We start from the raw sequence: 12,490 nt of genomic DNA, 5'->3' as shown, positions 1-12,490 counted from the left end.
CAGATGTAGGGATGAAGTGAACCTTGAGGTCCTCTCAGCACAAATGGTGGGAACACTTCCCTGCCAAACCAGGCTCTGGCTGATGCCAAACTACTCCTAAGACTTTGGAATCACAACCCACTTTATGAAGCAAGGAGATGAAACCTCATAGCTCTCTGTGCCCTGACTTCTTCTACTCCACATTTAAAACAATTTTTAAAGGGGCAAACAAGTCACATATAATTTATACTTTAATACAGAAAAGAGACCATACATCTGGGGTTCATACACAGCACAGGGAGCACTTCAGTACATCTAGAGTAAGACAGAAGTTGACCTTGTACTTGAAGTAGGTGAGCATGAGAGGAGGAAAAGCAAACACACTTAAAATTTGATTCAATGTTCCAATGGAACTCACTCTACTAACAAAATTTAAAATCCAAAATGAATAATTACTTGGGAAAGCCAATAAACTCAGGGGGTGAGTGGTAAAAACTGCATGGAAATCATGGGAGCTGGGTCTCTCCATCCCATGCTGAAGGTCCAGTTGATTGCACAGGGAACCACAAGCTCCTACAGGCACTGACAGTCTGTAACTCCCGAGAGGGCCTGGCGCAGTTTAATAAACTGTCTGAATTCTTCCAGAGGCCGAGCTGAGCCTGGGCTCAGGGACACACCCACTGGGATTTAGTTTGGCTGGACATGGTACCTTAGCTGTCAGATCCCAAAAGGTGCCATCGAGGTGCAACTCTCAGCACCTGATGTCTTGACACAGTCCTGAGGAGGAGCTCTGAACACCACCAACACTTCAGTTCTTAGAGCAGAATGTGTGGAACCTCCAATTCCAGCTCAGCTGGGCAATACCAACACTCAATTAATTAAACCTGACTGCTGGGAAAATAAATACACACTGAAAAACATAATCACAGGGCCTGGGGGCCATCACTGCTGGGGTCTAGGGACAAGTTCCACCACTGCTGGGCTCACCAGTGCTTCCATTTGTCCTGGGGGAACAGCTCATCACCAGGGCAAGGAATGGGGTTGGTCTGGCCCCTGGTGGAGGTTCATGGTCCATGTGTCTTCCTTTCTCTACTACACAACAGCAATTCATCTGGAGCAGTAACGGAGTGTCTGCACATCACCCCAGCTCTGTGCAGGCACCAAAGGACACTTCTCTCTACTGACCCAGTGACACACAGAGAGGGGTTTTCAAAAGTAGTCAAGTGGAATTTGGGCATCTGAACCCCTGGGACTCTTAGGAGGTCCTGAAATCTTCCCATAGGCACTTCTTTTTAGGAGAAATCAATTTGCTGCACTTGGGAAAGAAGCTAAGAATGGAAACACCGAGAGAATGGAACCTGTATCCTTACTAATGGAAACTAAAATGTGCCTTAGCAGAGATTTGTTACTTGCAACTAAAATTTTCTGCTTGATCTTGTTATTTGCACTGAAAACCACAAACACCTTAGCAGCAACCAGCAGCAAACTTCACCGCTCAACCCACCATGCACTTGGCAGTCAGGAAAACAATACAAATTTGCTTGATGTTGCAGCCCCGCCAAAAAAAGGATTAAACTTCCTAGGGCCAGACTGATACCTACACCTCAATTTTGCCAAGTCTGATCAGGTAACTCAACACCCAAGTGATCCAGGTTTCAACACCACTGCCAGAGCAGCACTGACCTGAACCAGCTTTGTGAGGAGCTGTCCCTCTCTTTCTTCTTGAATGGTTTCAGCTTTTCTTTGCACCAGCAGCAAGTTTAAAAACTCTGATTTGCATGCACAGAGCCTTTACACAGCCATCAGAAGGGATGGCTTTGTGAGGCAGCCCTGGTCTGGGTGCCCTCAGCTCGGCTGGCAGTGCTGAGCTCAGTGTGTGCTCATCAGGGGTTAAGACAGTTCCTACAGGGAATTCCTACTTCTAACTCCTACAGGGAACTCAGTGCTGCAGGAGCAGGACCAGGGAGGCTCCAATCTACCCGAGCTAAACCAGCCTGGAGGGTGCCTGTTCTCACAGTCACAGCTTTGTTGGCCCTGAACCCAAATTCCCAGAGCCTTACCTAGGTCAGGATAATACACTCAGAGGAGCAAAGGAGAGTTGTTCCCAGGTATGTGCATTTTCCCTACTGAGGGCTGGTTTACTATTGGTATTTCTTACCTGCCTGACAGCAAAATGGTCCAGTCAATTCCAAATTGGGAAGAAAGTAGCTGGCTGTTTAAAGCTGCAGCAGCAGCTCCTTGGAGAGTCTACAGCAATTCTGACTGACTAAGGTTGATGAGACCAAGGATTTTACTCAGGTAGTAAACTGGGAGCTACTCCATTGGCTTTATTTGTCTTAGCAGGGGGATGGAGAAGACAACTCAAAGTCTTCAGCATGCACAGTCACTTCTAGAAAGCTTCTTACATCTATTTGGCTATTAACAGATTTACTTTGTTGGTAAAATATCAGCTACAGTCTCTTTTGGGTTTTCCTTCAGCATGATCTACTCATTTTACTGAACTTAACAGAAAACATCCCTAAAAACAGTGATTCCATCTCATGGAGAAGTACAGATGGGGGATTCCTGTGAACAGGCATACGCTTCCTATGGAACTGCTTCCTGCTTCCCTGGGGCAGCAGTACACCACGCTGGATCCAAAGCCAGGTGGCAGTGCAAACAGATTCCTCCACGCTCAGAGTTTTGCTGTCACGCTGTGCTACATTTCTGCTGGTTGACAACAATATCAACTGTCCTGCTTTGATGTTTTGTGATCCTCACAAAAACGAAGTTGTGCCTAATGGTAAAGGAAAGCTTTGTCTTGACATGCCCAGGATTTCCTCTCTCATGTCAAACAAGACGTTTCTACACACTTGTGCTCTTCTCTCAGAAGTTTAGATAAAATATTGAGCACCCACAATCCACAAGCCTTTGTAGTAGAAACAACAGATCATTTCTTTTTGTCTGAGGAGACGTTGCTTTTGATTGCACAATTAATACTACGGAGTGTGGCTCTTTATTAACATGCTTGAAATACGACAACGTAGTAAGAGCATGAACGAGGATAAAGCACCTTGCAGGAGTCTGTGTCCCATCACCTGGGATGAAACTATGGCGAGAGGTTCCCACATCCAGCAGGATTCTCCACCCTGAGCCACACTAATCCGGTAGATCATTAACAACCATTTGGGAGAAGGGGGCATTCAGCCTGTCCAGTTCATCCACTTGTGGGGGGTGATGCATTATAACCTCGTGGTCCTCTGAAACATCATCCCCCACCGTGACCAGGTTTGTCAGGGATTTGCTCCGAACACACTGGAAATCAACGTGGCGGCTCTTGCCCTCCTCCTTCTCCCAGGACATTTGGATGAACGGCCGCTGCACGTAGTTGTAGATCACCTCGGAGCGTCCACCGGGCCTCCTCTTCACCTTCTCTTTGCAGGTGGGATACCCTGGAAACACAGACAGCCAGTCAGCTCCACTGCATCTCTCTGACTCACAAAGTGCCAGTAGGATTCCAGAACATTCAGGGAGGAACGACTGTGGGGTCAGGGTGAGACACACACAACTCAGTAGACAAATGCTCAGATCCCACATTTAGCATTACTGGCTTGCAAAAGACTGCTCTCTTTCCCCCTACAAAGGAGTCCTGGAACGCTGGACATCCTTCAAGAAAGAAAACTTAAAGCTCCAGGAGCAGGTCATCCCTATGTGCCAGAAGATGAGCCAGTGAGGAGGAGAAGGAAAAGGGGGCAGACAAATCAGGAGACTATGAGGATATTGTGAGGTTATGTGGGGAGAAAATGAGAGGAGTCAAGGCTGAACATGAGCTGAGATATGCCCAGGTGGGCCACAAGGCCAAGGGCACCTGGGCTGTACCAGCCATGGTGTGTCCAGCAGGCCCAGGGCAGTGACTGTCCCCCTGTGCTGGGCACTGCTGAGGCACCTTGAGTGCTGTGTTCAATTTTGGGCCCCTCATGACAAGAGAGACATGGAGGGGCTGGAGCGTGTCCAGGGAAGGGAACGGAATTGGGGAAGGGTCTGGAGCTCCAGGAGTGGCTGAGGGAGCTGGGAAAGGGGCTCAGCCTGGAGCAAAGGAGGCTCAGGGGGGACCTTGTGGCTCTGCACAAGTCCCTGACAGGAGGGGGCAGCCGGGGGGGGGTCGGGCTCTGCTCCCAGGGAACAGGGACAGGACAAGAGGAAACAGCCTCAAGCTGTGCTGGGGGGATTTAGACTGGATATTAGGGAAAATTTCTTCACCTTCACAGGCTGTCCAGGGCAGTGGTGGAGTCACCATCCCTGGAAGGATTTAGAAGACGTGTGGATGTGGCTTAGCAGTGCTGGGTTAGTGGTTGGACTCAATGATCTCAGAGGGTTTTTCCAACCTAAATAATTCCATGGTTCTCTGACAAGAGGGTGCAGCACTGTGTGTAGTCAGTCTACAGGTGCTGCACAGCACCAGCCATTCTGTAAGCAAACACAGCTACTATAAAAATAATAAAGTCTCCCAGGATAAGGCCCAGCATTCTGTAAGCTCCCTAAGGGAATGTTTGGATCAGTAGGTGGAAGCATTTGACTCCTGTTTCCTGTTTACTTATTCCTAAGGAGATGAGTCTTTCTTGTACATGTTATGTACTTTTTACTTTCCTTTAACTTTTAAGCCTCCTGGCCAATTTCAGTGGAACACAGTAGAGGTGAAAGAAGAACATGCTGAGTTTTAACTGGTTTCATAAAGATAAATGTAAAACACAGAGTAAACAAGGAAATGCCTGGAGTCCAGAGGAAACCAGGCTTTACTGACTGTGGAGTCACCTGGTTCTGCATTTCCCCTGCTGAAGCAGCAATTTACCTTCGATGCCAATGCGAATGTTCTTCAGGCCCCGTTCCTTTAACACAGCTTTTGCCACGTCCCGGTTCTCGATGTACTTGAAGAATCTGTACAGCTTGGAACTGTAAAGGACTTGAGAAATAAAAAGGATTATTAGAATCTACGACGAGGAACCTTCTCCCTAATTCTGATGTGCCCTGCTGTGCCAAAAGCCAGATGTGGTTTCCAAGAATTACTTCAGGTGTCTGTTCTCCTCATCGGGATTAATTGTTCTTCCTTGTGGGAGGGCAGAGATGCACATCACAGTCTCGATAGACTGGGTGGTGATGGGAGTGTAAAGCAAAGAGTATTCCCTTACTAAGGAGCCAGGAAAAGGCTGAGGGGGAGGCAGAAACAGAAGGAAAAGTGCAGTGAGTGCTGGGATCAGCTCTAACTAGCCAGGCATCCTGCCTCCAGCAGCACCAGCTCATACACAGCACACAAATCAGGGCTCCATGTGCCAGCATCTCCTCCTGGAGGAAGCCAGTTTGGGAATGTGTCCTTTCCTTATGACTAGGTGTGTGTGGAACACAGTGCAGAGCCCTTACTTTGTGAATACTCCTCTCCCATGGGAGGTGGATGATCCTCATCCCAGTCCACGGTGTCTTCATCCGTCAGCACGACGATGTGACACTCCCGCTCCCCCTTCCTCGCGCTGTCCACCATGATGGGCAGGATCAGCTCCTCCAGGTAGCTGTCGAACTGCTTGTGAGCCCCGTCATTGGAGAGCTCGTGTAACAGAGCACCTGAGGAGACACAGATCACAGGAGCTTTGCTACACTATGAAAATATGTCTCAGCTCTGCACTTCCCAGATCCATCCGAGAGCACAGCCAGCATCCTTCTTCAGACAAAATGCTCAACATATGTTCAGACACATAGACAGCCTCCAGATCCAGAACTGGCAAAATCAGAAGTGCAGACTGCATTTCAAATGGGATGCAAATTGCACTGCAGAACCATTCCACTCCCATTAAAAACCCACCAAGCTCCAGTCAATACAGTGAAACAGTAACAGACTGAATAATTAATTCATTATGATACTTAACTTGAATTTCCAGCAACAACCTCTGCCCTTGAAAGTACATTTTGCTGCCTTCTCTGTGATCACTCACCAGAGAACAGGGCAGGAAATTCCACCCACATTATGATACCACACACCCCATTTTGGTAAAGTGCTTTTCACAGACCTGCCAGTGTTAAAAGTACTTTTTTTGCCAGCATGCCCACCAAAAAGCTACTCCCAATCAAATCCCTTCATGACCAGAAATTCAACTACTTTCCAGATTGGGTATCCTTGGTTCCTGCTCTGCCCATCAGCCTTTATCTTAAATTATTCACGACTCTCCGGTACATTTTGGATAGGGGTTATAGTCCTGCTTTTAGCCTTCATTTTGTTGGCAGTAACAGCAAGCTCTGCTCAGCCTCCGTTACAAAAAGAGGCTAAAATGTTTATAATTTGCTTTTGGATCAAGGTGCCTGTGTTCTGAAGGATTCAGTCACTTCACTTAGGATTGAAGCAGCCAAAAGAAAGCTTTTTAAATGCAGCTTGAGCCCCAGTGAAATCCACATGTTCATGCTTAAACTAAAGCACAAGATGAAGAACTGCACTGAATCAGGATCAGAGTGCTCAGTGCCCTGCAGATGACCTCCTAAGAGCTGATTTCTCTCCATACTTACTTAAATCTTGACATTTGATTGTGTTGAAATCGAAGTTTATGCAGAGGTAATCACACGTGTCTCGAAGGTCTGGGATGGAAATCCCATCAGGGCAATTAATGATTCCAGTTTTGTAATAATCCTGTGAATAAAGGGACAGATTTTGGAGAGAAAAATTAAGACATCTTGGACTATGATAATTCTTAATTAGTTCTTTGTTTTGTTTACAAATGGAGAGATACTGAAGCTATTTATAGCTCTGTGAACAGTAAACCAGCCCTGCTTGTCTGAGAATCTACGTCTCCTTGCAGATCCTCTAGGGTCTGATAAATGATGAGCTCCAGTTAAAACTTTTCCATGGCACACGGTTTCTTAACATCTCATATGCAATATGCATTTATATGCAACCACAGGGTCAGGATACAGCTCAGGAATTACAACAGCAGGACACAGAAAAGGTAAAAGGCAACATCAGCAAATATCTGAAATGTGGACTTATACCAAAGCCTACAGTATTTTTTCTTTAGGAATCACAATGCAAAATGTAAAAACAGAATGTCCCAGGGAGTGCAGCTGCCTGGAGATGTCTCAGCTGAGCACATGTGACAAACAGATTGTTTCCTCCTTTTCTCCCCATCTGCAGAGCCGCCCTTACCAGCACGGTGCGGAACACGGCTGAGCTGATCCCTTCTGCGATCTCGTACTCGCCCTTCTCGTTTGGCCTGGTGAAATTGTATTCCCTGCCTGGTCCAAACATTCTGGAGGGGTAAAGAACTATGTAAGTGCACAAGACCATGGAAATGTATTTATTTCAGAGACAAACAGGTGCTTTGGGGTTAAAAAAATTCTTCCCTGTGAGGGTGGGGAGGCCCTGGCAGAGGCTGCCCAGAGAAGCTGTGGCTGCCCCTGGATTCCTGGGAGTGTCCAAGGCCAGGCTGGACAGGGCTTGGAAAACCTGGGAGAGGGGAAGGTGTCCCTGCCCATGGCAGGGGGTGGAGTGAATTGAGCTTTAAGGTCCCTTCCAACTGAGGCCATTCCATGATTCTGTGGTGAAGCCCAGCAGTCACACAGAGATACAGTAACTTAAACCTCCACTCCAATCTCTTCCATAGTAAATAAGGACAAGAGGAGGGCTGGCCTCTGTTGCTACAGCTACTGCACTCTAAGGAAGAAGCCAAAGGAACAGATCATTCAGTCCTGGGGCAGAAAACCCCCTGACAATAAAGCCCTTGCTCTGACCTACACCAAATAACTCCACATGGCTTTTGATGCCTTGTTTTACACAATAACCCATGCAAGGGTCACTGACCCGACAGAACCCTTTGGTCACGGAGGAGGGAAAGTGCTGGCAATACGGCACACAAGGATTTCTTGGTGCAGCAACAGGCTCCAACCTCTCAGCAGGAGCTGAGTAACTTCTCTTTAGGGAGAGTATCAAGGGGTGGCAGCAGGAGGGGATGGAGCATTATCATATTCCCCATTCAGGAGGAAGGTTATCAGCTGAGGACAGATGTACTGCTGACAGACCAGGCAAACACTTGGGGAGAAGGCAAAAGTAGACCACGTTTGGCTAAAAGTGTGCATTTTTTAATTGAAGTGGACCAAAGGGAGACTTATCTAGAGAACTACCACCTCTCCATCTGCTCAGGTCTTCTGGGCCTCACTCACAGCCAAATTCTTACTGAGGTCACCGTGTGGAATGTTTATTCCATTTCGAAGAATTTTAGACTGTCTTGAGGTACCTTGAAAGTACCGGCAGTGACCCACCTTCCCAGCATGGTGTCAGGGTGAGCAGTGAAGATCTGGGGATTCACTGCAAAGCGGGTGCCATCCACCACCAGGGTCACTTTCTCTGGAGCTACTGTCTGGGAAGTGCTGCTTGAAGACAATGCACAGCATCCATGGCGTTCCTGGGTATTAAAATATTCCAACTGTCTCTTATTTCCATCTGGGATATGGCAGCTGTGAGGTTCTTCAGGAGCAGACAGCATGCTACTGATCTGGGGACTTACTGGGCAAGTGCTGTGTCGGCATTCAGAATCCAAACCTGAGGGACACAAACAAACATTGCAAGGGGAAGAGAGGATTTATTGAAAAACATCATTTCATAGTAACACTTCCTACTGAAATGAGAAAACTGAGTCATGCAATAATTAAGGATGCCAACAGCCATAACTGTCAGGGTAATGTTATATGACATCAAACTGGGCTGTTACTGAATTGAACCAGCAGCTGGCTGTTTTGGTGAGCCATGATGCTTAATGTTCCTTGTTAAAGCAAGATGGATTCAGGTGCAAAGAGCAGGAGCACAGGAATTAAGCAAGGCCAGAAACACAGACCCAGACTGCTGGCAGGACCCCCACAGGAAGCTGAGCAGCAGCACACACCTCACCACAGTGGTGTAAGGCAGCAGTGCCCAGTGCCAGTCTGTGGTGGGCACACAGGACTGCCCCGGTGCCTCCAGTGAATCTGTTCAGGGACAGCCTCAGGCCAGCCAGGGCATTCCCATGGGATGGGTTCCAAAGATGCTGAACTCTGCTGTGAACTTGTGTCCTTTAGGGCAGCCTGGCACAGGCAAGGCACATACTCCCCAGTGCAAACTGCCTTGTGATACTGGAATATTTTCCGAAACAGAACACCCCTCAAAGCCCAAAAAATAATTTCCCTTAAAGGCTACAAGGTTGAGGACCTTATCCTTACCCTCAGTCCTGGGAACTGCAGGGCTGTGACCTCCTAACACAGAACTTTCTTCTGACTCATGGGCTGCTACAGTTCTGTTTTCCACAGGACAACTGGACTCCAGATTTCTCAACCAGTCTGTGCCCCCAGCACAGTTCCCATTCATGCTGGGCCTCCGTGCTGTGAGGAGTTGGTGGCGCTTCCTAAGAGAAGAGCTGGAGAGAGAATCCAGGTTGTTAGTTTTGGAAGAAACTCCCAAGCAATGAAGTTCAAATCCCTGTATCTGGTACCACAAGCAAGGTGCCTCAGGCTCAAAAGGCATTTCTTCAGGTATTTAACTGTGTTTCAGAGGCTTATGGTGCTAGTTATGCCCCTACCCTCACCTAGGAAGAGAAGAAAAAAGCTTTTAAAGTAATCAGGGGTCTATTAAATCTATTTAATCTACAGACCTTCACTTTTTTAAAGCTGAGTCTAAAGTCACTGATGTCTTTAGATCACACATATGTTCCTGCAAATACCTTCCTGGCAACTCCTCCAGACCTCTAGAGCCCTTTAGAAATGTTTCTATTCTTGACTCCCAGACGTGGCCAAATGAACTCTATGACATGGTTACAGCCTGCAATATAACATTTTCCCAGTTAACAGCTCAGGCATTGCCTCTTAACCACTGAGGTTTGACCACGAGGTTCCTTGCTCCCAGTCATTGCTTGGTTTTGGTTCTTTCTTCTTGATTTATCCTGTGCCATCACACAGTGCTCCCCCCACTATTTAACCCAGGACAGTCCCACAACAAACACTCGTACGGTGCAGAATGGCCGTGGCTGGAGCAGCCCCACACACGATGCTTTAACCAATGCCACTCAAATCTGGAATGCTCTTCCAGCATATGCAGAGACACAGCTCCCATTTTTTCCAAGTAAAATTCTTCCTCCTTGTTTCTATCTTTAAGACCCACTTCACTCCTCTGTATCTCCTAAGAGATCAGATCTCTTTTCCGTCTCTTTCCCTCACTCTCTCTGGCATTTGTCTTGCCCTGGATAAGAACCAGCTCTCCTTTCTTGGCATCAAGAAAGCGATTTCCTTCCGTCAAGTATTTTCCTTTCACTCTCTCAAACATAAAACACCAATTTCCTCATTAATGATTTTTTCCAATTTCCCCCCTGCAGAACAATTGTCCTGTGTCTTTCCCTTGGATGAATGAAGACTGCAGGGCCTGTGGGTGCCATCTCTGACGCCTGGCAGAACACTGCCACAGCAAAGACAAAGCAGATAGAACACAGCACCAATAAAATAGCAAAATGCCAAGTCAGAGTTGCTGAGTTTCTGGCCAGCACCTGCTGAGGGTCAAGGCCTTAATGAGCAGTTCAGTGGTGGGTTTCAAGCCCATTGTTACTGGTGGTCTGAATTAAGCATTTTACTCTTAATGAGAATTTAAAAAAGGAATAACAGCTCATTCCTTTTATTCCGTAAACCCAATTTGAAGTTGCCAACGTTATTATATCTGTATATTTTTAGAAAATCTGCTGCTTACACATCATGTGATGGTCATCCAAAGGAAGATTTTTGGCAACAACAAAACCATTTATTTTTTTAAAGGCTCTGGCTGGCAGGACCAGTGACACAGGGAGCCCCCAGGGGTCATCTCAGTCCCAGCAATCTGAACAGCACCCGGAGCATTGCCTTCTCCTCCGCTCTTACCAAAATACCCAGTGTGGTAAAACTCGCTCTCCCCACACCTTCCAGGCTGCTTTCCTGTCCTGGCTGCCTGGAGAAACCCCTCAGCAGTGCCACCAGAAACCCAGCAGTCCCTGTGAATGCTGCCCAGCACTATCACAGAATACCTGGAGTTGGAGAATATCAGTACGAGAGTTGGCCTCCCAGCTGCTCACAGGACCACCTACAACTAAACTGTGTGACCAAGCATCCTCCAGGGAGAATCATGAAATACCCTGAGCTGGAAGGGACCCACAGGGATCATCAAGTCCAGCTCCTGGCCCTGCACAGACAGCCCAACCATCCCACCCTGTCCCTGGAGCTCTGGCAGCCTTGGGGCCATGCCCATTCCCTGAGGAGCCTGTTCAGTGCCCCAGCACCCTCTGGGGGAAGAACCTTAAGAAGAACATCTTAAGTGGGATGGACCTGGTCACACATGAAGAAATCTTTTACGTGAGCAAAGGTAACACAAACTCCCTGTGAACAATCTGAGCAATCCTCTGCCCTCTTCTCCCATGTCAGAGCAGCAAAGGCGTGGCAGAAAGTCCAGCAGTGCCGGGCAGTGGGACAAAGGGGTGTGGAGGTAAACCTAAATACGAAAACCTACATACTCTAAAACACCCTGGAGGGGAAAAGAAGCCCAAAGCCCACCCCCCCACCAAGAGCCTTTAAATCAATTCCAGAATTGACAATGTCCAGTGGAACAAAAAGTCAACTATTCCCCTGTTTCATAGCACTGATATTGCGAGGAAATGGAATTTCTCAAGACTGCAAATATTAAAGTATTCATAGAACTGATACTGTGATTTCAAACACATTCATGGAATTATTACACTGTATATTTTCACCCTGAGATTAGGTCAGTTGGCTGGAGCGTGACGCTGGTAACACCAAGGTTGTGCATTCAATCCTCTGAAGAGCTGGACTTAATGATCTTTGTGGGTCCCTTTCAACTCAGAACATTCTGCAATCTGTGATCTGAACCAAAATGCTTTACAATTTGGTAACTGCACTGAAAGCCAAAACCTGTTTTTTAAAATGCAGTTTGATTTACTTAGGGCAAAATATTTTGAGATGGGGAAAAGAATACCCTTGTCGAGCAGATACATAATCATAACCCTAACCCTAAGGGAAAGCCCTCAAGGGGAGTCATTCTCGAGACTTGCCAGCTGTCAGGAGGAACCCCAGAATGCTTTGGGTTGGAGGGACCTTAAAGCATCTCAAGGGACACCTGCCACTAGCCCAGGTTGCTCAGAGGAGCAGACACCACACTGGGTTGTGGCTCAAGAACTCTTTTCCCCCCACCTTAACTTTCCTGTATTGAAACAATATCCCTGATAAAACTGATGCTACCATGCTCACCAGGGAACAGAATATGCTCTGCAAGCTGACAAGAACTCCATTAAGAAAACAAGACAAGCATAAAATTTACTTCTTGGGCCTCTTTTCTTCCAGGAGTGCTCAATTGCTGCAGCTCTGCCAACAACCTCCTCTTGTGGTGCCTGAACAATCTCTTGATTATTTAACGCATTACTCAGCAGAGAGGAGAATTTAGGCAGGAAGTCAGATCAATAAGCAGAGTATATGAAGGCAAAGAGCAGCTTTATCCAGGGAC

The 12,490-nt window shown here is 47.2% G+C and overlaps 1 protein-coding gene across 5 annotated transcripts in view; it reads right to left on the bottom strand.

Annotated features, from left to right (window-relative positions):
* Window positions 1-212: 212 nt before the first annotated feature.
* Window positions 213-12,490, bottom strand: part of KCTD20 (potassium channel tetramerization domain containing 20) — a 29,989-nt gene continuing 17,711 nt past the window's right edge. For 4 of the 5 annotated variants that reach the window (XM_042013407.1, XM_042013406.1, XM_042013405.1 and 1 more), the window contains 7 exons: window positions 9,184-9,377; window positions 8,251-8,530; window positions 7,139-7,241; window positions 6,505-6,625; window positions 5,374-5,571; window positions 4,808-4,918; window positions 213-3,410 (listed from right to left, as the gene is read on the bottom strand). In XM_042013407.1, coding sequence (XP_041869341.1) covers window positions 3,118-3,410; window positions 4,808-4,918; window positions 5,374-5,571; window positions 6,505-6,625; window positions 7,139-7,241; window positions 8,251-8,530; window positions 9,184-9,328 — 1,251 coding nt within the window. In that variant the 5' untranslated portion in view covers window positions 9,329-9,377 and the 3' untranslated portion in view covers window positions 213-3,117. The remainder of the gene's footprint in view (window positions 3,411-4,807; window positions 4,919-5,373; window positions 5,572-6,504; window positions 6,626-7,138; window positions 7,242-8,250; window positions 8,531-9,183; window positions 9,378-12,490) is intronic. The other variant, XM_042013409.1, reaches the window with a different exon arrangement.

Source organism: Corvus kubaryi, unplaced genomic scaffold (assembly GCF_017639235.1).
Source record: "Corvus kubaryi isolate FWS band 111438036 unplaced genomic scaffold, C.kubaryi_AGA036_p1.0 split1-37355, whole genome shotgun sequence".
In the NCBI taxonomy this organism is placed as follows: Eukaryota; Metazoa; Chordata; class Aves; order Passeriformes; family Corvidae; genus Corvus; species Corvus kubaryi.
This window is presented reverse-complemented; position numbering and strand designations above follow the sequence as displayed.